Source organism: Muscardinus avellanarius (assembly GCF_963383645.1).
Source record: "Muscardinus avellanarius genome assembly, chromosome: 14".
NCBI classification, from domain to species: Eukaryota; Metazoa; Chordata; class Mammalia; order Rodentia; family Gliridae; genus Muscardinus; species Muscardinus avellanarius.
The window spans coordinates 81,996,753-82,022,667 of record NC_137800.1 but is presented as its reverse complement, the minus strand read 5'-3'; the positions used below and the strand labels follow the sequence as shown (position 1 = coordinate 82,022,667).

The following is a 25,915-nucleotide window of genomic DNA, read 5'->3' as shown; positions in this document are numbered from 1 at the left end:
ATGCTTGTAATCCCCTTGCTTGGGAGGCTGAGACAGGAGGATCACATAGGTTCAAAGCCAGCCTCAGCAACTTAGTGAGGCTCTTAGCAACTCAGTGAGACCCTGTTTCCAAACAGAGTATAAAATAGGTCTGGGAGTATAGCCTGTAGGTAGAAAAGCCCCTGGGTTCCAACCCCAGTACCACCAATAAATAAATAAATAAATAAATAAATAAATAAATAAATAAATAAATAAAAGCCAGGCATGGTGGCGCACGCTTGTAATCCCCGCGCTTGGGAGGCAGAGACATGAGGATCGCGCTGTTTCAGAGCTAGCCTCGCTGGCTTAATATACCCTGGTTCCAAATTAAAAAAATATAAAATAGGTCTGGGAGTGTAGACCGGAGGTAGAAGGGCTTCCAGGAACCTCAGTACTACCACTAAATAAATAAATAAATAAATAAATAAATAAATAACAAATAAATATAAATAAATAAAATAAATCTAAGAGTTTTTGAACATTGGGAGGAGAAAGAGGGTTGGCAAATGGCAATTTATTGAAATATAAAAACAAACAAGTGTAGGTCTTATAAATTCAATAGGACATGGAGGTATAGTGAGAAAAGTATCGTTAGCAGATTCAGTCTCTGATGAAGTATTCAATTAATTTACCATAGACATATTATCCATAACTGTGGAACTTTCCCTTTGGCCTGTAGCATGAGGCTATTGTATGTTAGACATACGAGATTCTGTCCTGATTTAATGCACTGATGCAGGTTTTAGTCTCCCCATTTAGTAAGATAGGAAACTGAGTGTAAATGGCAGTAATTGGTGTTCCTAGGGTCCTGGGCTCCATGCTACCAACCCAGGTACGGGCCTGTGTTTGTGCATTTTCTGGTGCCAGAGACCAACTCTCAACACAGAGAGATCAACAGCAATCCTTTATTCATTAGCAGGAATAAGAAGAGGAAGGCTTGAAGAATTGTATTCCAAGTATATTCTATATACTTGGATATCCTAGGCATTAGATTCCTTTTATGCTGGAGAAAGTGAGCATAGTTGGACAGAAGTTTGTAGACGAGATATGAGATTGGAGATTTTTGAGGTATAAAGGTAATACCAGGGATGGTGCCAAGTCAGTGTGGATTGATAATGATCAAAGAGGCCTCATTTTTAAGCAGGTTGACAAAATGCCATCGGATGGCAGGCTGAAAGTTACATGTAACCACTGTTCCAAGGTAATGAAGCAGGTGTCAGATACTACCACAACACATTCCTGGAATAATTTCTTTTCATACCAATGTTTCCACAACCTTTTGCTACAATAAGCTGTTACTGGGGATTGCTAATCATAACCTGACAACATACAATCCATCCTTAATTCTCTTGCCATTGTTCCACTTTGATACACATTCAGGATCTACCCAGGCTTCCCTTAGAGGCTCCTAAAGTCACTGGATAAGAATACATCCTGGATGGTACCCCACACCTCTGCTATAAGATACTGAAAGATGAGCATCCATGGTTTCTGCAGTGCATTCACCCTGGAGATAAGCAATCCTGAACATTATTCTCACCAAAATGAGAGATACATTCCTGAAATGAGACACTATGGAAGTTGAAACATGATTCATTTTGAAGATGGTAAAAAAGTTGAAGCAACATTAGTGTGTCCATGATCACATGTTTGGAGGTAAGGCAGACATTTTATGGATGAAGCCAAAGCTTTTGGTATTAGATAATGTGGTTATGATAGATTGCAAAGTCAAACATACAAATAAAAAACAAAGAAAGAAGCAAATAAACAGGAAGAAATGCTGGTTGAGAAATTTTGTGTTTAATGCAGGCCTGCTAAAGTTAAACTTAGATGGGGTATAGAAACGGATTAAAATAGACTGGATTTGCTAATATGAAGGTCAAAATCAAATCTGAGTCAAAAATTTAGATTTTTGAATGTCAGTTCTCAAGATAGCATCAAAGAGTATGGAAATGACATGATCCAAATCTGCTCACTTACTCTTTCTTTCTTTCTTTCTTTCTTTCTTTCTTTCTTTCTCTTTCTTTCTTTCTTTCTTTCTTTCTTTCTTTCTTTCTTTCTTTCTTTCTTTCTTTCTTTCTTTCTTTCTTTCTTTTTTCTGTGATACTAGGAATTGAGTCCAGAGCTATCCTGCCTTCGAACTACACCCTCTACCAATTTGATTTTGATTTAGAAACAGGGTCTCACTAGGTTGCTGAGAGTCTCACTAAGTTGAGAAGACTACTCTTGAATCCACAACCTTCCTGTCTTACCCTCCCAAGTACTGCGATAACAACTGTGTGCTACCACGCCTAGTTTTGCCTTACTTATATGTCTACCCCTTACACTCCAGAAAGTTGCTATAATAGGAAATAAACTTTTAACGAGAAATCTCATTACTGATACTTTTCAAAAAAGTGTTTGTTCCAGCTATTTATTTACTTGTCTATGAAGTAAGAAATGTTTTTGAAACATATCCAAGGAATAATCCTTGTCTTTGTAACAGGACTTGGCTTTGTAGGGAACATCCTCGTTTTTGTCAATTATTTGCGCATCTTTGGAGGCACTGAGATGACATCTGTACACCTTATTCACATGCATCTAGCTGTTACAAATATCGTAATGATTATTTGCAGAGGAATGCTAAAGATAACAGCATTTTTTGACCTGGAGAATTTCCTAGGTGATATAGGCTGTAAGCTTATTATATATCTAGAAAGGGTGGCCCGGGGCCTCTCAGTCTGCAACACCTGTCTCCTTACGGTGGTCCAGGCCATCACCATCAGTCCCAGGGCCTCTGAGTGGAGGAAGCTCAAACTGAAGTCTGCATGGCACATCCTTCCCTTGTTTCTCTTCTTTTGGATACTCAACTCCTTGATAAGCATGAACTTACTATTTTATGTAAAAAATATCAGCAATATGAACACATCACAAATAATTCAAACTGACAGCTACTGTTACTTTCTCTCAGAAAGCTCGATGCTCAGACGGATTTTCCTTGTACTCATGGCTCTGCGAGATGCCTTGTTTCAGGGTGTCATGGGCGGGGCCAGCGGCTACATGGTATTTCTCCTCCACAAGCACCATCAGCAAGTTCTTTACCTTCAGAACTCCAGGCTCCTCTGCAAAACTCCCCCTGAGCTGAAAGCAGCACACAGTGTTCTTTTTCTGATGCTCTTTTATCTTTTATTTTACTGGACAGATTGTTTTATCTTTTTATGTGCAGCTTTCTCTTTAGGGAATTATTTTATACAGCTAATTGTACAAGACTTTTTGATCATTGGTTATGCAGTTCTCAGCCCATTTGTGTTGATTTACAGAGATGGACGTCTGGCTGAATGTTGGTGCACTCAGTAAGAGAGAGACTTTGATAAATGTCTACTTCACTGAGCCTTTCAGTAAGTCAGCTGGAAATAAATGTGTTTGTTTTCCTGTATGCACTAAAAATTTTTAAAAAGTGGCCAAATCTTAGAGATTTTTTTTTTTATACCACCAAGCTGGTACCCCACTGAACTGACTCACAGCTGATAGAAACCAGAGGGACCCCCACTGTAGGGATTGTTATGAAATTGTTAAGAATGAATGTGTCTAACTCTTCCGATATGTAATGATTAGCAAGCAGAGTAAAATGAAATACGATGCAGGGCCCTGTGGTGAGTACCCATAATTCCACCACTTGGGAGGCTGAGACAGGAGAATCACTGGTTCAAAACCTGCCTCAGCAATTTAGAGACACTCTCAACAATCTAGTGAGACACTGTTTCAAATAAAATATAAATATGGCTGTTGTCATAGCTTAGAGGTAGAATGCCCCTGGATTAATCACTATTAGTAAAAAATAAAATGTAGACAGGCGTGGTGGTGCACACTTGTAATTCCAGCACTTGGGAGATTGAGACAGGAGTCTCGCACAGGTTTTAAGCCAGCCTCAGCTACTTAGTGAGACTCTCAACAACTTAGTGAGACCATTAAAAAAAAAAAATATATATATATATATATATATATAGGTCTAGGGGTATAGCCTGGAGGTAGAAAGCCCCTGGGTTCCATCCCCAGTACTATAATAAAATAAAATAAAATGGAATGGAAGGATATATTTAATTGGATGTTTATATTATGAACCTCTTCAAGAATACAAACGAAACTGAAAGTCATTGCTTGTTTTGAGAGCAAATACATTAATGGAAGAATAACAAATGGGACTTTGTTTTTCCTTACTTTAATTGTTGACATCCTAACCATTTAAATGCATTTTTAGCCAATGAGAGAAAATTAATGTTAAATACTATTTGTAGCTTCTTTCAAGGCAGCATTGCTTAGTGCCTTTACATTACACAATGATGTTTTCAGAGATCCACAATACGTTCTAGAGCACAGCTAAGTTAAGGCTTGCCTTTTTTCAATCTCAACTTGGAACCCAAAGATGTATTTGTGTAGAATGCATAGTTCTGGCAGTAAGGTATATCATCAAGCTGTTTAGAATAATTTGCGATGCTATTTTCTTATTTTTCATAGTCATAGTACAGAATATTAGAACTCCTGTAGAGTCTTCTAGTCCACTATGAGAATGCCTCTTTTATCTATCCTCTGGCTCTGGATAACTTTGGGTGTTTTATTTCTGTGGTAAAGAATGGTAAATGCCTGTGCTTTTAGCTGTGGTTATACCAAGTCCAATCAGATTTTAAGTAACTTACTCAAGATATTATGTGACATTCTAATGTGCTCGGGAGTTTAGCTTCCTCATATATCCAAGGCTTGCCTGAACACAAGGTGTACACTATTTACCTTAGCTCCACTAGTGACCTGTGACAGCCTCTTCTTTATATGTGTCCAGAGAACAAGACAGAGCAGGCAATCCCTGAAGAGCTCATTGGTAATTGTCTCTAAAGGAAGTGACACGAATCCTTGAAATGCGATTAGGAATCACATTTAAAATGTAAATGATGGCCGGCCATGGTGGCACACATTTGTAATTCCAGCATTCTGGAGGCTGTGACTGGAGGATGGCAGTTGGTGAACAGGCTCAGCTACTTAGTAACACCCTCCGCAACTTAGTGAGATCCTGTTTCAACAATAAAGAATAAAAAGTAGGGCTGGGGGTGTAGCTTGGAGGTAGCATGCCCCTGGTTTCTATCCCCATTACCGTAAAAAAAAAAAAAAATATATATATATATATATACACACACACACACACACACACACACACACACACACACACACACGATGAATCCTGGCATTGCATTGCTCACCTGTAATGCCAGTGACTCTAAGGAAGGACCTCAAGTTCAAGGCCAGCCTAAGCAACTTAGGGGGAAACCACATCTCAAATTAAAATTAAAAAGGAAGGGGGAGGTAGGTCAGTACCAGAGCATCCCGGGTTCAAATCCTGGTTTTGCAACAACAACAAACATACAAATCAAGTTGTGAAGAAGAAATGAGTGAACATTAAATATAAACAAAGTAAAACCTACGTGGTGGTGCATGCCTGTAACTCCAGTTCTTAGAAAGCGGAGACAGGAGGATCCCAGGTTTAAGGACAATCTCAGCAACTTAACAACACCATGATTTAAAATAAAAACTAAAACAGGAATAGAAGGTCCAGCTCAGACATAGAACACTCCTTGGCTCAACTACTGGAACTGGAAGATCCCACATCTCCAAAAAGACACAGCATCTTAATTAATATGGATATCCTCTGTGACTGGTGGAAAAATTAGAGAAGGTTTGCTGGAGCTTACTTACTCTAAATAAGTATAAATTAGTTATCAGCCCAAATTTAGAATTGAGTTAAAAACATTTCAAGATACCTACAATCATAAGCAGAATATATTAAAAGACAGACTGACCGACCGCCTGAGGGAGAGCTTCTCCTGAAGAGCACCGACCTTACCGACCCACAGTAGGGGCATGGCCTTCGGTCTCCAGCACTCCTAGGCCGCAGCAGCCTCCTTCCCTGTGGCTGGCTCTGCCATGGCATTGGCATTAGGACTGGCTTTGACAGCACTGGCCACAGTGGAACCCACCTGCAGCAACTAGTGAGGAAGAGCGTGGGCAACCTGAACTGCCTGCAGGCGAGGCTGCTCCACCTTCAGCGGCATCTCTGCAGAGAGCAGGGTCTCACTATGCTGCTGAGGGCTCTAAGTTGCTGAGTCTGGCCTGGAACCTGTGATCCTCCTGTCTCAGCCTCTCAAGGTCTGGGAATACAGGCAGGTGCCACCATGCCCAGCTTGCATATTTTGACTACTAAGAAGAGTCTGCGTTGTCAAAGCCCCCATCTTACAATGAGGCTATTACGCTGCCCAGTTAGGAGGAAGGGGAGAGAGAGAAGGCTGAAGCCACCATCGCTTTGGTTCCTGGAAAAGACGATAATTTTGTGGACCGGGATGCCTTTGATGATACTGATCAGCTGAGGGTAGGAAATAGTAGGATTTTCATGTTTACTTTTTTCACTGCAGTCTTTTTCAACTGGGTTAGGGTTTTTAGTCTTTAGGCTGACTGCCTCCGCTGCAGGAAGGTATGGGCCATCTCAGGGTTCAGTCTCTCTCTCTAGTTAAGTGGATCCTCATGGTCAGGTTTCCACCTATTTCCCTGCATATGTGTTGGTCAGCACTGCGTCTGGTGGGTGTTCCTATTTTAGGCTTTCTCCTGTTTCTCAGAGGAGTTTCAATTATGTAAAACTTCAGAAGACGCCAAACCCTTCCCAAATCTCTCTGGTACCAGAGTTCTCTTTATTTATCAAATATTTTTCACACAAAAGCCCTTCTGCATTTATGAATTTTCCCCCAGAAGCAAGGGAATACCTGCAGGAAGTGAACCAAGGCAGAGCACAGTGGAATAATTACTTGCTTTAAAAATAAAGAACTTTTGGAAATGATTACTTCTCTGTATTTGTTCCTGATGCAAATTTTTAATAGTTAATGCAGAATTCTGCAATAATTAAATCATTAGTGGTTTATGTTTGGAAAAAGTGTCTCTATCAAGACTGTGATGTCTTAATAATGCCTTATGGATTTTTGCAATAATTTTCTTTTTTATTTTCCTTTTTTTAATTTTTGTGGTATGGGGGATAGAAATCAGGGGGATTGTACCTCCAAGCCACAACCTCAACCTATTTGTTAGTCTTTTTATTTTTGAAACAGGGTCTCACTGAGTCACAGAGGGCCTCGGTAAGTAGCTGATACTGTCCACAAACCTTGATCCTATGGTCTCTACCTCCAAAATGCTGGGATTATAAGGGAGTGCCACCAAGCCTGGCTTTGCAATAATTTTAAATAACACAAGCCACGTTCCTATGGTCAGTAGAGGGCAGCCTTGCTTTATTCTTACTCCATTTCCAAGCGAATTTGGAATTAATGATTTTAGTGGAAGACATAAGGATAGACAATTTTAAGTGTTTTTTTCAAAAGTTAAAAATTTAATCATAACTACATTTCTGCATATAATCCATATATGCTATTAAATTAATCTTGAGATTTATTCAATTTTACTGTGTGTGAACTCCTGGAAGCAAAATTATAGTGCCCAAATACATTTAAGTAGAATTCCATTGTATGTATTTCTCATAATTGTGCAATTCATTTATCTGTTGATGGAGACCTAAGTTGGTTCCATATTTTGGCTATTGTGAATTGTGCTACTACATGGATATATATATGTTACTATAGTTCTCTGATTTCAACCCCTTTGGAAAGATCCAAGAGCAGTATAGCTGGATCATACGGCGGATCCATTCCCAGTTTTCTAAGGAATCTCCACACCGATCTCCATAGTGGCTGAACTAGTTTGCACTCCCACCAACAGCCTAAAAGAGTTCCTATTTCTCCACATCGTCACTGGCATTTGTTGTTATTTGACTTCTTTATGCTTGCCAGTCTGATTAGGGTTAGATGAAATCTCAGTATAGTTTTGATTTGCATCTCCCTGGTGGCTAATGATGTTGAACATCTTTTCATGTATCTGTTGGCCATTTGTATCTCTTGTTTTGTGAAGTGTCTATTCAATTCAGTTGCCCATTTTTTAATTCAGTTGTTTGTTTTGCTAGTGTAGAGTCTTTCGAGCTCTTTGTATATTCTGGATATTAGCCCTCTATCAGAGTAGTAGCTGGTAAAGATCTCCCATTCTGTATACTTTCTCTTTAGTTTATTGATGGTTTCCTTTGATGAGCAGAAACTTTTTAGTTTGATGCCATCCCATTTGTTGTAATTCTTGTTTAAATTTCCCGCTCTTTGGAGGTCTTGTTGAGGAAGTTACTACCTGGGCCTATATGTTGGAGTGTTGAACCTATGCCCTTCTCTAATAGCTTCACAAGTCTCTGGTCTGATTTCCAGCCAGTAAAGTTAGGCTCCTACCCTTCTGTACAAATTGGAAGAGAGGTGATTGCACTTCCAGAGGCCTCAGCAATTGGGGAAACATCCCTACATTATCAAGTTAACAAGTCCATTACATAGTTTTTATGAAGCTTGCTCCATTTAGACCTGGCAAAAAAAAAAAAAATTTACAAGTTTTCTAGACAAAATACTCTTATCAAAAGTAACAGAGAAAAATGTTCTATATTTAACAGGGAAGATTATTTATCATTCTTTTCCAATTTGTATTTAATCTTACATAAATCACGTGTAATTTACTCAACCTAACTATGCCTGCATTTTCTCCTTCAAAATAAGGGAATGGAAAAATGCACTTATCTCAAAGGACAACATTTAGGCATGAGGATCTGAGGCTCTGCTGGGTGCCAGAAGCAGGGCAGGGCAGGGCAGTTATAGAATAGTTACACAGGAAGCAAGAGAAAACCAGGAAGCAGGAGCTTTCCCCGGAGCCAGTCCAGGTCCTCTCTTGCTGGTGGAAAAGGATGCTGTTCTCTCAATGCAGTCTCATCTTGGTACCTTCATTTATTCACACAGGAGACTGGGAAGGTCTGTGGCAGCAGAATGAATAATGGATAGAAGGGCTATTCTTGGTTATGGCTATGTGTCTTTGAAGCTGCATTGCAGGCTTTGAAAGAAGAGATTGGCCATCTAAATTTTAAGTCTAATTTGTTAATATACAGGGAATAAAACAACTACTATTGTCAAGACCTTGAATGGCAATGTGAGTAGGTGCGGCAAGGTGACCCCTGTCTGGCCATGTCCATGGCTGAGACATGCCTGAGAGCAGAGTCCCCAGTGCTTGTCATCACTGATTCTGTTCCTGTGTATGAATAAGGTCTTGACAGAGAAAGGGAAGTGAGTTGTCCTGAGTCTCAAAAGCTGTCCTCAAGCTGGCTCACAGCCTGTAACATGGGAAGTTGAGGAGAGCCACGGAATATGGAGAAACCTAGATACACAAACTTGCCTACATGTTTACTTTCTTACTGCACATCCTTACATCAATCCCACCCTAATTAAAAGTGAGGCATCTTCTGAGCCACACAAATGTAGTAATTGTGGTGGGACAGGGAAAGTTGTACTTCAGGGATTAAGATTCAGCAGAGCCTTTCCTTCTTCCTGTCACAGCAGCAACTGTGGAAATCAAATCCTTGGTGGTATTTATGGTATCTGAGCGCTCTACAAAAGCAAAAGCTACAGAGATGAGCGGGAAACCTCACCTGGCCAGAATGACTGGTCTGCATACAGCTACCTAGGTGAGTAGACCCGTCTTTCTGATCTACTCACAGGTATCTTAACCTGTCTTTGACCAAGCAAGGAAGTTCATGAGAGCCTCTGTGACCCTCAGCACCATCACTCTTCTTTTCAGCTTTCAAAGGCAGCCACAAGAAGCCAAAAGGGGAAAGGGAAGATTTCCAGGATATGTGAGTTTAGGAGTGCTTAGGTATCTCTGCCCCTGTGCTCAGAAATCTTACACCAGCAGAGAGTTCTGGGGTGGGGCTTTGCATAAGCTCAACTCCTTGTTTCTTCAAGGCTTCAGAAAGATACAGGAGTTTTTCAAGATTCTATGAGAAACTCTTTTCTCTGGCCTCCAATGCATTGTGATTCTGTCAGCATCATTAGCTTTTATACAATTTGTACATTCCATTTTTTGTGTGTGATTTCTGTTTTTCTGAGAAGGTCCACCACCATAGTCAGGTCACTATGTTATAATTTCTTATGTGCATTTCTGTTTAATTTGAAGATATTCTTTCTAAATCCATCCTTAAACCCTTGCTATGGTAACATGGTATATCATGCAATATATGCAAATCACATTCATTTCTTATATGACTATTTTTTTTTTTTTTTGCAGTACTGGGGATTGAACCCAGGGGCATTCTACCTCTTGAGCTACACTTTAAGCCCTATTTTTTAATTCTTTATTTTTTGAAACAGGGTCTCACTAAGCTGCAGAGCACCTCACTAAGTAGCTGAGGCTGGCCCTGAACCTGGGATCCTTCTATCTCAGCTTCCCGGGTACTAGGATTGCAAGCAGGTGCCACCATGCCCTGTTTATATGACTTTTTTAATAGGAGGAACTTTTAAAAACTATAAATACTAAAAATAATTTTTGTCAGGCATAGGGGAGCACATTTGTAATCCCAGCATTTGGGAGGCTGAAGCAGGAGAATCTCAGGCTTTAATCCAGCCTAAGCAACTTAGTGAGACCCTATTTCAAAGTAAAAAACAAAAATAGGGCTAGGGGTGTAGATCAGAGTTATATCACTCTTGGCTTCAATTCCCAGTGCTACACACAATTTTTTTCTTAGAATTGCTACAATGAATTTGCCAGGTTTTGAGTTTGTATAATAAAAGATAACTGATTTAAATTTTATCCTAATATTATGGAGCAAAGAGTGATAATCTTGTTCTGTAGTGGAGAAAACAAGGCCTGATGAATACACGTATCTGCCTACATTGTGGGGTGTTAGATCTAAGTGGGGCTTTATACCTCTATCCTCCCACAAAGCCTGTCTTTTACAGTAATTTAATACAGTGTTTCCCTGGACAAAATGGGAAAATAGTCACCACGCTTTTCTGACATTCTTCACAAAGAAAGAGATGTCAGCCAGGTGTGGTGTCGCACACTTATAATTTCAGCATTTGGTAGGTTGAGACAGGAGGGTCACAGTTTGTGGAAAGCATCAGCTATTTAGTGAGGCCCTTTGCAACTCAGTGAGACCTTGTTTCTTTTCTTTTCTTTCTTTTCTTTTCCTTTCTTTCTTTCTTTCTTTCTTTCTTTCTTTCTTTCTTTCTTTCTTCTTTTCTTTTCTTTCTTTTTTTTTTGTGGTACTAGGGTTTCCTGGAAACTCTTCTACCTCTGAGCATCCTTTACAGGATGCTGAGGCCATTCAAAGGGAACATACACCTCCCATAAAGACCTCTGTGGTCCCCCACAGGGGACCCACCCTGGCTGCACCCAATCTTATTTTTCAGACAAAAGACTATATGGGTGTCTTTGGCTGATTAGAATTTACATTTGGTCTTTTCTAAAGAGGTTATTCAGTTTAACTTGATATTAAGAACTACAAAACTACAAAACACAATGAATAGTATAAGTGTGTATGTGTGTGTTTGTGTATGTGTGTGTGTGTGTGTGTGTGTGTGTGTGTGTGTTACTAAGAATTGAACCCAGTGACATTCAACCTCCAAGCCACACTCCTACACCTTTTGTTTTGAAGCAGGGTCTCCCTAGGTTCTTACTGAAAATTTTGCTAAGCTGATGAGGCTGGTCTCAAACCTGTGATCCTCCTCTGTCAGCCTCCTCCAAGTACTATCATTGAATATATATATATATAAAATTTTTTTTGGTGGTACTGGGGGTGGAACCCAGAGGCTTTCTACCTCCAGGCTATACTCCCAGACCTATTTTTTATATTTTATTTGGAAACAGGGTCTCACTAAGTAGCTGAGGCTGGCTTTGAACCTGTACAATCCTCCTGTCTTAGCCTCCCAAGCACAGGGATTACAGGTGTGTGCCACCACGCCTGGCCATCATTGAATATTTTTAAGCAATAAAATTACAAATTCAGTTAGGGGTTTAAAAATACAGAATTATTAAGATACTGTCCTCAAAGATATATAAAATTTGCAAGCAAAACCAAAACAAATCTGAAAATTAGCACGTGATCCAATAAAAGTGTATTTCAAAAAATTGCTATGTGCACCAAACTGAGAAATACAAAGGAACATTCAACGTAATAAAAGATTATGGAGCCAGGCATGGTGGCACAAGCTTGGGAGGCAGAAACAGGAAGATACCAGGTTCGCGGCCAGCCTCAGCTACTTAGTGAGGCCCTCCACAACTTAGTGAGACCCTGTTTCCAAATTTTAAAAACAATAGGTCTGGGAGTGTAGCTTAGAGGTAGAAGGCTCCTAGTTTCCATCCCCAGTACCACACACACACACACACACACACACACACACACAAATGAGACTATGGAAAATGAACATGGTTAAGTTTTCAGTGTCAAGGAAGTTTAAGCAAAATTTTAAGTCTCTGTGTGTTCAGTATATGAAGGGGCAGGAGGGACAAGCATGGTGTGGAATTGGATGATGTGAATATGATGGAAAGATATGAAAAAAAGAAGCAGTGAGAAATTCTGGTTAAAGTAAATTTGAGTTGAGTGCAACCCTGCTGAAATTTAACCCAGGTAGGATACAGAAATTTGAACAAGTAGAATGGTTGTGCTAGATGGACCTGAAATAGTATCTGGGTAAAAAATTAGACTTTTGAATATTAGCCATCAGGATGACACTTGAAACCATATAGAAAGACCCACAAAAAGGGATTAGTTCTTTAGAAAAATATCTGCTTTGTTAAATATATCAGGATTGTCACTTATACTCCAGAAAATTGCTATGATATAAAATAACTTTTACAGATACATATCAGCTTTACTGATGCCTTCTTCAAAGGGCTGTTTTCTGGATCCAGGTTTTCCTGACTGTGAAATAAGAAATGATCCTGAGCCTTGTCAAAAGAAGAATCTTCATCTTTATGACAAGCCTTGACATTGTGGGGAACATTTCTGTTGTTGTGAATTATATGCATGTTTTTGGAGGCACTGAGAAGACATCTATATATCTTATTCTCATCCACTTGGCTTTTACAAATATCATAACACTTCCTTCCAAGGGAAGGCAAAAGATAGTAGCAGCTTTTGGTTTAAGGAATTTTCTGGATGATACAGGCTGTAAAATTATTATTTATCTGGACCACCTGTCACCTCACAGTGGTCCAGGTCATCACCATCAGTCACAGAGCCTCTGTGTGGAGGAAGTTCAAGCCGAGTTCTGCATGGCACATCCTTCTCTTATTTCTCTTCCTTTTGACATTCAATTCCTTGATAAGCATGAACTTACCATTTTGTGTAAAAAGAAAAATGTCAGCAGCATGAACATATCGCTAATTAGTACAAGTGAAAACTACTGGGGTTTTTGGTACCAAGAAGCTGGATACTCAGATGGATTTTTCTTGCTCTCATGGCCCTGCGAGATGCCCTGTTTCATGGTGTCATGGGCGGGGGCCAGTGTCTACATGGTATTTCTCCTTCTCAAGCACCACCAGCAAGTTCTCTACCTTCAGAACTCCAGGCTCCTCTGCAAAACTCCCCATGAGCTGAAAGCTGCTCAGAGCATTCTCCTTCTGATTTTCTGCTTTTTCTTTTCTTGGATAGATTGTTTTATTTAAGGATATTGAAGTCTATCCTTAGAAAATTCTTCTTTAACAACAACTGCTAAAGAGTTTCTGACCATTGGATATGCAATTGTCATCCCATTTGTGCTGATTCACAGAGATGGACGTCTTGCTGAATGATGTCATGATCATTAAGAGAATCGTTGAGATGTTAAGACTTCATTGATCCTTTCAGTAAGTAAGTTAGAAATGTCAGTTGAGTTCTGCTGTATGTACTACAAACTCAAGTAACAGTAGCTGAAACACAGAGGTGCAATGTTTTACCACAGAGCTGGGGACTCTCCTGAGCTGACACGTGGGTGATAGGAAGCAGAGGGACCCAGCCCTCTCCTCATTCCCCATCTTGCCACCTTCAGGAAGGGGCTGATATTCTTATGCACATTAAATGGCTTTTTCGGCTTCATCACTTCTGGTGGTAAAATGCAGAAATGTGATTTGACAAATATTGTGAAAATTATTAATTTGTATACTCTTTGACACTAGGATCAAATCTTGCAGATATACTAGTTCATGTAAGAGATAACTATACAGATATTTCAGAGTATTCATAAATATCAAGCCATCTATGAGGATTTTTTGACAAAAATCACATGGTCATCTTAATAGATGCCGACAACATATTGGATAAAATCCAATACCCATTCATGCTAAGAATACTGAAGAAATTAGGGAGAGAAAGAACTTATCTCAACTTTATAAAGGCAATATACAAAACCCGATGTGGGCAGGGTGGTGTATGTCTGTAATCATAGTACTTAAGAGGCTGAGACTGGAGGAACACAGGTTTGAGAACAGCCTCAGCAACATTGCAAGACTCCTAGAAACCTACCTAGAACTTGTTACAAAACAAAAAATAAAAAGGGCTAAGGAGGTAGATTGGAGGTAGAGTACTGCTGAATTCAATGCCTACTGCACACACGCACACACACCAAAAACCAACAAAAACCTCCAAACTCAAAAACATCATACTTAGTGAAAATACTGAAAAATATTTTCTTTAAAATCAAGAAAAAGAGGAGGATGCTCGCTCTCTTCCCTCTTATTCTATATGTTACTTACAATTTTAGCTAAAGCAATAAGGCCAGAAAAGGAAATTATAGGGGTATAAATAGAGAAAAAGAAATAAAACTATCTGTTTCCAGATGATAAGATTCTATACTTAGAGGATACAAAAATCTCATCCAAGATATTCTAGCACTGGTCAATTTAGCACAGTAGCTAGATACAAAATAAACTTTCAAATTTAACATCTGTATTAAATTTAATTTTAAAATTTAATTATCAGTATTTTTCTGTATCCCAACCACAAATCACTGAAAAAAAAATCAAAAGAATTTCATTTTTAAATAACCTTTTAAGATGCTTAACTATAAACCTAAGTAAGGAAGTGAAAGGCCTGTGCAATAGAATTATAGACTCTCTGAAGAAATAAATTGAAGAAAACCTTAATAGATTGAAAAACATCCCATGTTCTTGGATAGGCAGAATAAATATTGTTAAAATGGCCATAGTACCAAAAGCAATCTGCAAATTCAATGCAATCTCCAAAGCAATTCTGATAAATAATAACCATCCTGGAGGCATCATAATACATGATTTAAAATTATACTACAGTTATAGTAACAAACACAGCATGATACTGGCATAAAAACAGATACAAGGACCAACCAAATAGAAGATACAGGGACAAACGTACAGACTTTACAAACTCACAACTCACACTTACAGCCAACTGATTTTGGACAAAGAAACCAAAGCATATACTAGAGAAGAGACAACTTTTTCAACAATGTTGTGATAACTGGATTTCCATACATAGAAGAATGAAAATAGACCTGCAACTCTCACCCTGCACAAAAATCAGCTCAAGATGGATCAAAGACCTAGAAATTAGACCAAAAATTTGTAATTACCAGAAGAAAACAAGGCCCAAATCCCCAAGCAAGGCCCAACATGGGCACTGGTAGAGATGTCCTCAATAAGACCCCTGAAGCTCAGAAAATAAAATGGAGAATCAATGTACTGGATGGCACGAAGCTAAAGTTCTGTGCAACAAAAGAAATAACCGAAAGTCTGAAGAGAAAGCCTTTTACAAAATAGGAGAAAATCTTTGCCAGATACTTTTCTGATTGAAGATTAATATCTAGAATACATAAAAAACTAAAACAAAAATGGGCAATTGAACTAAATTGACATTTTTCCTAATATGAAATAAAAATGGCCAACAAACATGAAAGTGCTCAACGTCATTAGCAATCAAGGCAGTACAAATAAAAATTTCACTGATAGTCCACCTAACTCTATTTAGAACAATCAGTAAGAATACAAATAAGGAACTGGCTGCCTCGTGCGAATTGCACAGCTCAGCTCCGGCGGCTGGGACCAGGATTCTAAAGGAGTCCTTCGGTTCTGCAGCTCCAGCGACCCCGACACCTACCCTTTCCCAGTGTGCCGCGCCTGGTCCCGCAGACTGGTGCGCACAGTGGCATGGCTCCCAGGGGTGCCCATGGAACCCAGGTCGGCGCAGACGTCACCCTACCGAGCTCTAGTGGCCGCCAGCCCCGCAGCCAAGTGCCCCGGCTTGGGGCAGGGGGCGGGAATGCAAGACCAGGACATCTCTCTGGCCTGCCAGCTTTGGTCTCAATAGCTAGGAAACTCCTGCGGGCGGAATCTGCAGATCCGGGAGCGCCCAGGTTAAAAGAGGCACAGCCGTGAGCAATTGGGGTAAGAGAAACTCAGTGAGACCCGGTTTCAAAATAAAGCATAAAAAACAGGGCAGGGGGTGTAGCTCGGAGGTCGAATGCCCCTGGGTTCCATCCCCGAACCCGCAAAAAAAAAAAAAAAAAAAAAGAGAGAGAGAGAGAGAGACAGAGAGACAGAGAGACAGAGAGAGATCCCATTTGACCCAAGCCCTCTCCTCATGCAATACCTTGCCTTTCTCCACTCTCTGTCTCCAGGGAGAGTGGGGGTGGGCTGGGGTGTGGGGAGGCAGTTCTTTAACAGCCCAGGGCTAGGACAGGGCGTGGAAAGGGAAACTGGAGACTCAGCGCCAGCGCCAAGCGCGCTGGAAGTTTCCGGGGCGCGCCAGCCAGCTGGGCTGCCGCGCGGTGACCTCTAGATTCAGCTGGGAACCTGATGGAGGAGTTACCAAGGAATTCGCAGGACTGGCTTGCGAGGAAAGAAAAGCTTGCTGTCTCCATGGTCCTTCCGTCCTCTGTGTTCTCCCTTGTTCACCCATGCCCAAAAGCTGCGCTCCGGAGCTGGGGCGAGGAGAGCTATGGGGCAACCGGGTGCTCCGTGTGCCCCGCCGCGGTCCGCGGGTTCCCCAACCCGGGCACCTCCAGCCAACCTCTCCGCTGATCCCGCCCACAACTGCAGCGCCGAGAGCTACATTTACCAGGACTCCATCGCCCTGCCCTGGAAAGCGCTGCTGGTTGTGCCGCTGGCGCTCATCGCCATGGCCACCACGCTCTCCAATGCCTTTGTGATCGCCACGGTGTATCGGACCCGCAATTGCACACCCCTGAGAACTACCTGATCGCCTCCCTGGCGGTCACCGACCTGCTCGTGTCCAGCCTGGTGATGCCCATTAGAGCTGTGTACACGGTCACCGGCCGCTGGACGCTGGGCCAGGTGGTCTGCGACCTCTGGCTGTCGTCGGACATCACCTGTTGCACCGCCTCCATCATGCACCTGTGTGTCATCGCCCTGGACCGCTACTGGGCCATCACGGACGCAGTGGAGTATTCGGCTGAAAGGACTCCCCAGAGGGTGGCGGTCACGATCGCACTGGTGTGGGTCTTCTCCATCTGCATCTCGCTGGTCAAAGACGAAAAAGAGGTGTTGGACTGCTTAGTGAACACCGACCACAGGCTGTACACGGTCTACTCCACGGTGGGTGCTTTCTACTTACCCGCCCTGCTCCTCACCGCCCTCTATGGCAGCATCTAGGTGGAGGCCCTCTCCCGGATTTTGAAACAGACGCCCAACAAGATTGGCCAGCGCCTGACCCGAGCCCAGCAGATCACCGACTCCCCCGGGTCCATGTCCTCGGTCACCTCCGTCAACTCGCGGGCTCCAGACGTGCCCAGCGAATCCAGGTCTCCGGTGTACTGGAACCAAGTCTCCGACGTGCGAGTCGCCGACGCCCTGCTGGAAAAGAAGTTTCTTCTAAGAAATTTCTAAGTTTTTAAATTCCTGTTCAGCGATCGTCAAACTACAACTCTTACAACTCAAACAAAATATTTTGTGTGGTGTCAAAGTCTGCAGGTTGCTTTATTTTTCCTCCTAATTTCCATGTAACTGTTATTTTACACATTTAAGTCCCCATAAATGAAGAGTATGATGGATAACTCAGCCCAAAGTGCTGCTATATATGTCTTATTAATGCAATCTGTTAAACCGATTAGTATTAAAATAATATATTAGAAGCCGGGCATGGTGGCACACACTTGTAATCCCCGCGCTTGGGAGGCTGACAGGAGGATTGCACGGGTTCAAAGCCAGCTACTTAGTGAGGCTCACAGCAACTTAGTGAGACCCTGTTTCCAAATAAAATATAAAAAAGGTCTGGGGGTATAGCCCGGAGGAGGTAGAAAGCCTCTGGGTTCCACCCCCAGTACCACACACACACACACACACACACACACACACACACACACAAAGAATTGTATATTAGAGCTCTATGTTCCTAGACAAGAAAAGATTTTTATTCCTTATGGAATTAGGTGAGATATAAAGGAGTCCATTGAAACAGGAATGGTTCTTATACAACTAAGGAATGAGGGGGGTAATAGGAGGGAATGTATATTTTGACTTGTAAAAAAATCTTAAAATGCATGAGACATTTTTCTGATAGTCATTTGCACTCTCCTTCCCATCTGTGATTCTTTTCTATGCAAACATATAATGTTACTAAAAGAACTAGTTTTCTTCCCCAGAAACCTACATGCAGCAAGAGTCCTACCAACTATACTAAATAGAAAGAGAGAGATTTTAAAAAGGAAAAAACTTTTATTTTTCTTTGCTGTCGAAGTTTGGGTAGGAACAGAGATTATTAGAAAATGCTATGCAAGAAATTCAGAAAAGCTTAGAGAAATTGAAATTGAGCCTATTTTATTTATAACTTAAAGAACCAGCCCTCAGACTTACTAAATAATCAGGAAAGTGGCAAGCTTTTTAACCTTGGAAATTTGCCACTAACCTGACACTAAAATAAAATATCTGAACAACTTTAAATGTATCTCTTCAAGATTCAATAGTACTTTGTTATTTCAAATTCACTCTGAGGGCTCCCTAATGCAGGGCAAAATCACACACTAAAAAATAAAAAAGTATAATCATAATAGAAAAGTAGTCTTGAAGGATCATCTGCATAGAAAAATGTGTATGTGTATTATTAAAATGCCAAAGAAGCTGGGCGTGGTGGCATATGCTTGTAATCCCAGTATTTGGGAGGCTGAGACCAGAGGATGGTGATTCGTGGACAGCCTCAGCTACTTAGTGAGGCCCTCTGCAACTCAGTGAGACCCTGTTTCAAAATAAAAGAATAAAAAATAGGGCAGGGGGTGTAGCTTGGAGGTCAAATGCCCCTGGGTTCCATCCCCAGACCCGCAAAAAAAAAAAAAAAAAAAAAAGCCAAAAGATTCGCATCCCTTTCTTCAAAGGGCTTTCTGCAGCTGACATGTTTTGTCCACAGAAGCAAGTTGCCTTTATAAAATGGACTCATTCTCTGCTTGAAGCTCTCCAGCCCAGATTGCCAGACAGTAGATGTATTTGAGCTAAAGTATACACTGCTTGCCTACTGTGTAGACTTTCACTCTGGGGTAATACTCATGAAAATATACCATTCAAAAGTCTACATGTAAGCTAGGTAAAAAAGGGGATTTTGATCAACATTGTACCTGTCACTAGTGTAAGATAAATTTTAGGCATTAGATAATCCTATACCTCTGCTGGATTCCCAAGTTTCTTTGTTCACTTTTTGCAACATTTCTCCTATGGTAGAATGTACACAGAGCATGCTTATTTTTATGTTATTAATACTTAGCCTTCTGTTTAGGCAGCTGTGTTTTCTTGGGCCCTAAGAGGCAATTAAGTCAACTTCGAAGAGCCTTATGGGAAAAATTAATGGAAACAAATACCCTTTACAAATGATTTCTTTATAAGGCACCTACAATGACTGTGTCCTCATATTAACAAAACACAATCAATTTAGTCAAATGGGTTCTTTGCCATTTTGTAAATTACCCACCTTAATTCTTGCTTGTTTATTTGGCTGAATTGATTGGACTTGGAGCATATTGTATCCAGTAGAAGCTTGCAACCCCTTGTAGTTATAAGAGATCTAGACTCATCATCCAGCATTGCACATGATTATGCAAGGTGCATTATTCATCCCAGGGGTATACAGTTAAGACTGTTAAGCACTTTTTCAGTTACTACTGTCTATAGTATAGTTTGTTTCATAAATTAGACACATGGCTATTCTTCAGAACCTGAAATGGAAGATAGAAATGTTTAACTTACATAGAAATAAAAATATATTTTCTTGACTGTAGCAACAAAAACATTTTACATATTGTTTAATTGTACAAATTTTCACACAAATATATGAATGTATACTCATCTAAAAATAACAATATTGTCTACTGTTTTTAGGGATTTTAGAGTTTCCTTTTTAAAAATGGACACTGCACCCATGAATGAATGTTTAGTAAGTTCAACAAATTTCCTACAGAACAATATTTGTCACATTTCCTTTCTATTATCTTAATTTTGTCTTCTAAGAAAACCCTAAGAAACTATAATATATTCAAGTAGTAAAGCCTCAGATTATGTGTATTTGGTGGAATTTCTGTGACTAAAAACTGCCTTTGGTATTCCATCTTTCAGCAAATGTATAATTGGAAATAAAGTTTAGGAAAACAATGAAATAAAAGTCTTTTTGTGTTATAAAAAAGAATACAAACAATAATAAATGTTGACAAGCATATGGGGAAATGGGAACTCTTAGACACTGTTGTTAGGATTATAAACTAGTACAAAGCCTGTTTAGATCGGTATGGAGGCTCCTCAAAAGATTGGGAGTAGAACTGCTAAATGAAGCAGCTTTATTACTCCTAGATATCTTTCCAAAATAATTAAAGTCAGAATACTATAGAGACACATGCATACCCATGTTCATTGCAGCACATTTCACAATAGGTAAATTATAGAATCAACCTAGGTGTTTGTCAACAGATGCATGGATAAAGAAAATGTGGCGCATAGACAGAACGGAATGTTACTCAGTCATAAAGAAGAACAAAATTAAGCCATTTCAGGAGTGGATGGAACTAATGAATATTATGCTAAGTGAAATCAGCCAGTGTCAGTAGTCAAGGATCATATATTTTCTTTCCTATGGAGAAACTAGAGAGAAAATAGAAAAAAAAAAAAAGGGTCTTCAGATAAATGAGGAGAGAAACCAGTAGAAGAGTGGAAGGGGATTGGGGGAAGGAAATAAAGAGAAGAAAAATAAGGACGGAAGAAGGAAACAGTTCAAATAAGGCTATGCCCAAACATGAAGGTATACTATCTATCCCACTAACGTTTGCAGGAAGGAGGAGAGGAGAATAAGTCGGTAGAATAGCCGGTGGAATACAGAAGGAGATACACCATGTTACACCTGCATGTATATTTGTATCGCTGAATCTCACTATGATATGTAATTATAATGTACCAACAAAGTTATAAAAATTAATCTTTGAAGGATCTGGGCTGAGTTTTAGCAGAATATAGAGTTTTCAAAGTTATAAATGGAATAACAATCTGTATGATAATCTGTAGATAGTGACCTATACTTAGCAAGCAGTACTGCTTTAAAGGACCTCCTGTGGACAGGAGCACAGAAAGAGACTTTTACCAGATGGACAGCTGCATTAATACTAGGCTCTGAGGTGTGTGTGTGTGTGTGTGTGTGTGTGTGTGTGTGTGTGTAAAAAAACCAGTAAAACCATATCTGGTATAAGCGTGAAGCTGTCCCAACCTGGATACATCTATGAGAATCCACTGTTATTCTCCCAGACTGTCTTCTGCATTAGATGAATAGAAGAGTTAAATAGCGATATGATGGACATCATCACAGCTGCATCTTTCATGGCCTTGTTAGTGGCACAGATCTCTGCTGTCTCTCAAGGAGTGAGGCAATCCTTTGGGTTCACAATTTTTCTACATGGAAGAAACTCTTTTCTGAGGATTTCTGCCATAGTCAATATAAAAAAGCCCAGAAAGAGATGTACAACTGAGGTAAATCCTGTGAAAATGTTTATTCTATAAATGCTAATATTTATTCATACAGGAATATTTTTTAGTCTCTTCTGTATGCATAATCCTGCAGTGGTTTTTCAAAGAAAAAGGACATAAATGTAGGCAAAGAGAGTGAAACAGAAAATGACACTAAATCAATATTTGATAATTCTCTAAAGTACCTATATTCAAAATGCCTTGACCATAAATTCATTTCATAATTTTAATTTAATTAATGATAGAACATGGATCTTCATATTATAGTACACTATCCATTAGTATATGACTTCAGGACAAGTACATTATAATTTGGAATATCAGTTTTCTTATATGTTGAAGGGAAACCATAATAGCAAATACATTTCCTTGCAAGATGTAGGAAAAATTCAAATATTTTGATATATACTTGACAGTGTGTAAACATTAAAAAATTTATTATTAAAACCATAATTGTTAAGATAACAGGAATGGTACTTCATTGAATTACTAAAAAGGAATAAAAACTATACATTTTCCTTCTGTACCAATGTTGTCTTTCAAGATTTTCCTGACACTGGAATTTGTGAAATAATCTCCAATGGCCATTTCTTCTTTTATATTCTGGAATACACATGAAGGGAATGTACTAAAGATGGAATAAGAACATAGAATAGTTTTGGGGGTACATACTTCCCCATCCCAGAATCACCCAGCAGGAGAGTTCTACAGGTGTTCACTGCCAGTCCAGATGGGAGTTGAAAGTCTTCTCCATTACCATTATTTCTGGACTGTTCCTTTATCTCAAGCAGTTTTCAAGTCTGTGAGAGATGTGAGTCATACTGAGACTGGGAGACTCACTTTTCCAGAGAGGGCTGAAAGCAATACTGACAGAGAATGGGCAGGTGAATCCCAGGATGGGGAAGAAACAGTTACTGATTAGGGCCTTGAACTCTAGTGTCAGAATCTCTGGGTTCTAATTGTGATTCTGTGTCTATTGTCTGTGTGTGTTGAGGAAAGATAATAAAAAACAAAACTTCTGCCAAATTACAAAACCTCTACAAAAAGAGAAAGAAAATAAATTTTAATTGAAAATTTTGAAATATAATATGACACACAGTACAAGAAATCCGCCAGAGACATAACAGTATAGGAGGATAAATGTACCTTTCACAGTCAATCAGGAAAGCTCACGGAGTCCAGGTTCTCAAGAAAAGATAATGCATCTTTGAGAAAAAACACTTGACAGAACTTGTCGCACACAGTTTACCCTATATTTACCTGGGGATTAGAGTGATAATTTATGTAAATTCTATTTATTCATAAAAATACAAAGTCTAAACACCTTTTGTACAGAAGAATGATTTTGCATCTTGAAAGAAGTCCCCGTTTAGACTAGGCTCCTCCCCTTCTGTAGAAAATGAACCATAAAGCACTATATTGCTTGATGATTGTACTTCTACAGAGGATTTCGGGGTGGGCAAAACATCCCAGAGATTCAAGCTAGCAAGAGAATTATATACCTTTTATAAAGAGTTATATACAGCTAAACCTAGCAAGAACAAAATACCCTAACAAAAGTGATAGGGTAATATGTCTAACTACAGCAAGGAAAATTACTGTTATTATTAAGTTTGTATTTATACTTACATATAACAAGTGCAACTAACTCAACCCAACCATGTCTCATTTCCCAATTCAAAATAATGAAATATAAACACCACTTATCTCAAAGAGAGACTCTTATTTGTGGCAAGAGGATTTGAGCATCTATTGGGTTTAGGATGCCCCTCTAGGCACTGAGATTCAGTCACCCAGATTCAAAAGGAGGACCAGAGAATAGGACATTATTTCCTAGGACTGCTCAGAGCCTTTTTGCTTCTGCAACATAAGGATCTCCAGAAGCCAGAGGTAGGCATGTGCCTACTTTTATTCACAGGCTTTGCATGGGGCATTTTGAAGATGCTTGGCAGTAGAGTGGAAATAAAGATCACCCTTGGTTTACATGAATTACTGAAACGTCCTTGACAGTTGTGCTGTAGGGTTGGTGCTTCAAAGGGAGGGAGCATCTAGATTTTAAGCCCTATTTATTGTTTAGTATACAAGGAACCATTTCCTTGTATACTACTTCTGGAAAAGACCTTGAATTGCAATGTGAGTAGATGCAGCAAGGTGACTCCTGTCTGACTAAGTTTGTGGCTGAGATGTGCATAGAAAGCAGAGCCCCCAGTGATGGTCATCATTGATGATGCTCCTAAATGTGAAGAACTTGAGAGAGAAAAGGAAGTGACTTGTTCTGTGTCTCAGAAGCCATCAACATGATGGTTCATAGCTTGTAACTTTAGGAAGTTGAAGGGAGGGACAGAAGATCAAGAACCTAGACAGAAACTTGGCCAGATGTTCACTTTCTCACTGCAATCCTTCTATTCAGTTAATTGCATCCTAATTAAGATTGAGAAAACTTTTGAGGTAAACAAATGTAGTAATTGCGGAGGGACAGGGAAAGTTGTACTTCAGAGACTGGGATCCTGCAGAGGGTTTGCTTCCTCTTGACAGGGTGTCAATTGTGAAAATTGAATCCTTGGTGGTATTTAATGGTAGTCAGGAGCTCTGCAAAAACACAAGGTCTGAAGATGACCTGGGAAGCCTCCCCTCCCCAGGACTGACCCAGTGTTTATCTGCACTGCAGCTTCCAAGGTGAGTAAACTGTCATTTCTGACTTACATCCAGCACAGATCTTCAATCTCTTTGACAAAGAAAAAGAGAGTTGATGAGACGATCTATGATCTTTAGGACCTTAACTCTTCTTTTGTTTTTAGAAAAACCAATTCCAGGATATGTGACTCCAGAAGTTCTTAGCTATCTCTGTCCCTGTGCTCAGGATCTGATACCAGAAGGGAGTTCTGGCATTGGTCTAGGCATAAAAACAACTCCTTGTTTCAGTAAAGAAATTAGAAAGATATAGGAACATTTCAAGTGTATGGGAAGAATTCTCATTTATTTAGATTTCAACTTCAGTCGCATTAATACTCTATTAGCATCAGTATTTTAATAGGATTTTCATATTTCATTTTGGTGTATTTGTGTACTTTCAAGACTGGCTACCCTTGTCTTTTTCATTATGTTGCTAACCCCCTAAGTGCATTTCTGTTTAATTTGAAGACTTTTTTCTACATTCATCCTTACACTCATACTATTGTAACACATAATAGTGTGCAACATATGTGTGTGTGATTATTCTTTATATGCATTTTTGAAAGGGAGAAATATTAATATCTGTTAAGTTTTCTTTATATCGGAGATTGAACTCAGGGACATTCTACCTCTGAGCTATACTCCCAGCCCTATTTTTTATTCTTTATTTTGAAACAGGGTCTCATTAAGTTATGAAGGGCCTCACTAAATAGCTGAGGCTGTCTGTGAACCTTGATCTTCCTGTCTCAGCCTCCCAAGTACTGGGGTTACAAGAGTGTGCCACCAAAGCCGGCTCTGTTAAAGTTTAAAATTCTTCACTAAAAATGTATTATATGAATTTGCCAGAATTTGCATTGCTATATCATAAGATAACTCACTTTAATTTTGTCCTAGTGTTATGTACCAAGGTGAAATAATCTAATTTTCTATTTCAGAAAACTGGGTCTGACAAATGCACTCATCTGCCTAAGCTATGAAGTCTCAGATACTAGTGGGGCATTATACATCTATCCTAACACAAAGCCTTACGCAAAAGTTTGCCACAGCATTTCTCTGGAAAATATGGGAGATTAATCATTCCTTCCTCTTCTGATTTTTCTCTTTTTTTTCAGAAAATAACAAAAAATAACATTATATGTCCAAAACCTAGTCCCAAGTATGATTCAGAGGGTTGGAATTTAGTGAAAGGGAGAGTGGAAAAATGAAAAAAAAAACAAACAAACAGACTACAACAGAAAAAGAATATAGAGTTATGTGGAGTGCAGTTATTTTTAATAAATCCAATCTCTGACTAAATACACAGTTAAATTTTATTATAGACTCAATTATTACTGGTGCTGCATTGCCATTAAAG

The 25,915-nt window shown here is 39.6% G+C and overlaps 1 protein-coding gene and 2 pseudogenes across 3 annotated transcripts; all 3 read left to right on the top strand.

Moving 5' to 3' along the window:
- Positions 1–2,457: 2,457 nt before the first annotated feature.
- On the top strand, positions 2,458–3,354 carry LOC308273224 (vomeronasal type-1 receptor 4-like; the record flags this gene model as incomplete). Its single annotated transcript, XM_080710311.1, has 1 exon — positions 2,458–3,354. The coding sequence occupies one exon, from the start codon at positions 2,458–2,460 to the stop codon at positions 3,352–3,354; it is 897 nt and encodes a 298-aa protein (XP_080566437.1).
- Positions 3,355–12,864: 9,510 nt separating this feature from the next.
- On the top strand, positions 12,865–13,722 carry LOC308273223 (vomeronasal type-1 receptor 4-like; annotated as a pseudogene). The gene has a single exon. The product of its transcript is annotated as a vomeronasal type-1 receptor 4-like (transcript).
- Positions 13,723–16,879: 3,157 nt separating this feature from the next.
- Positions 16,880–17,787, top strand: LOC308273222 (5-hydroxytryptamine receptor 1B-like; annotated as a pseudogene). Its single transcript has one exon. The product of its transcript is annotated as a 5-hydroxytryptamine receptor 1B-like (transcript).
- Positions 17,788–25,915: the final 8,128 nt, after the last annotated feature.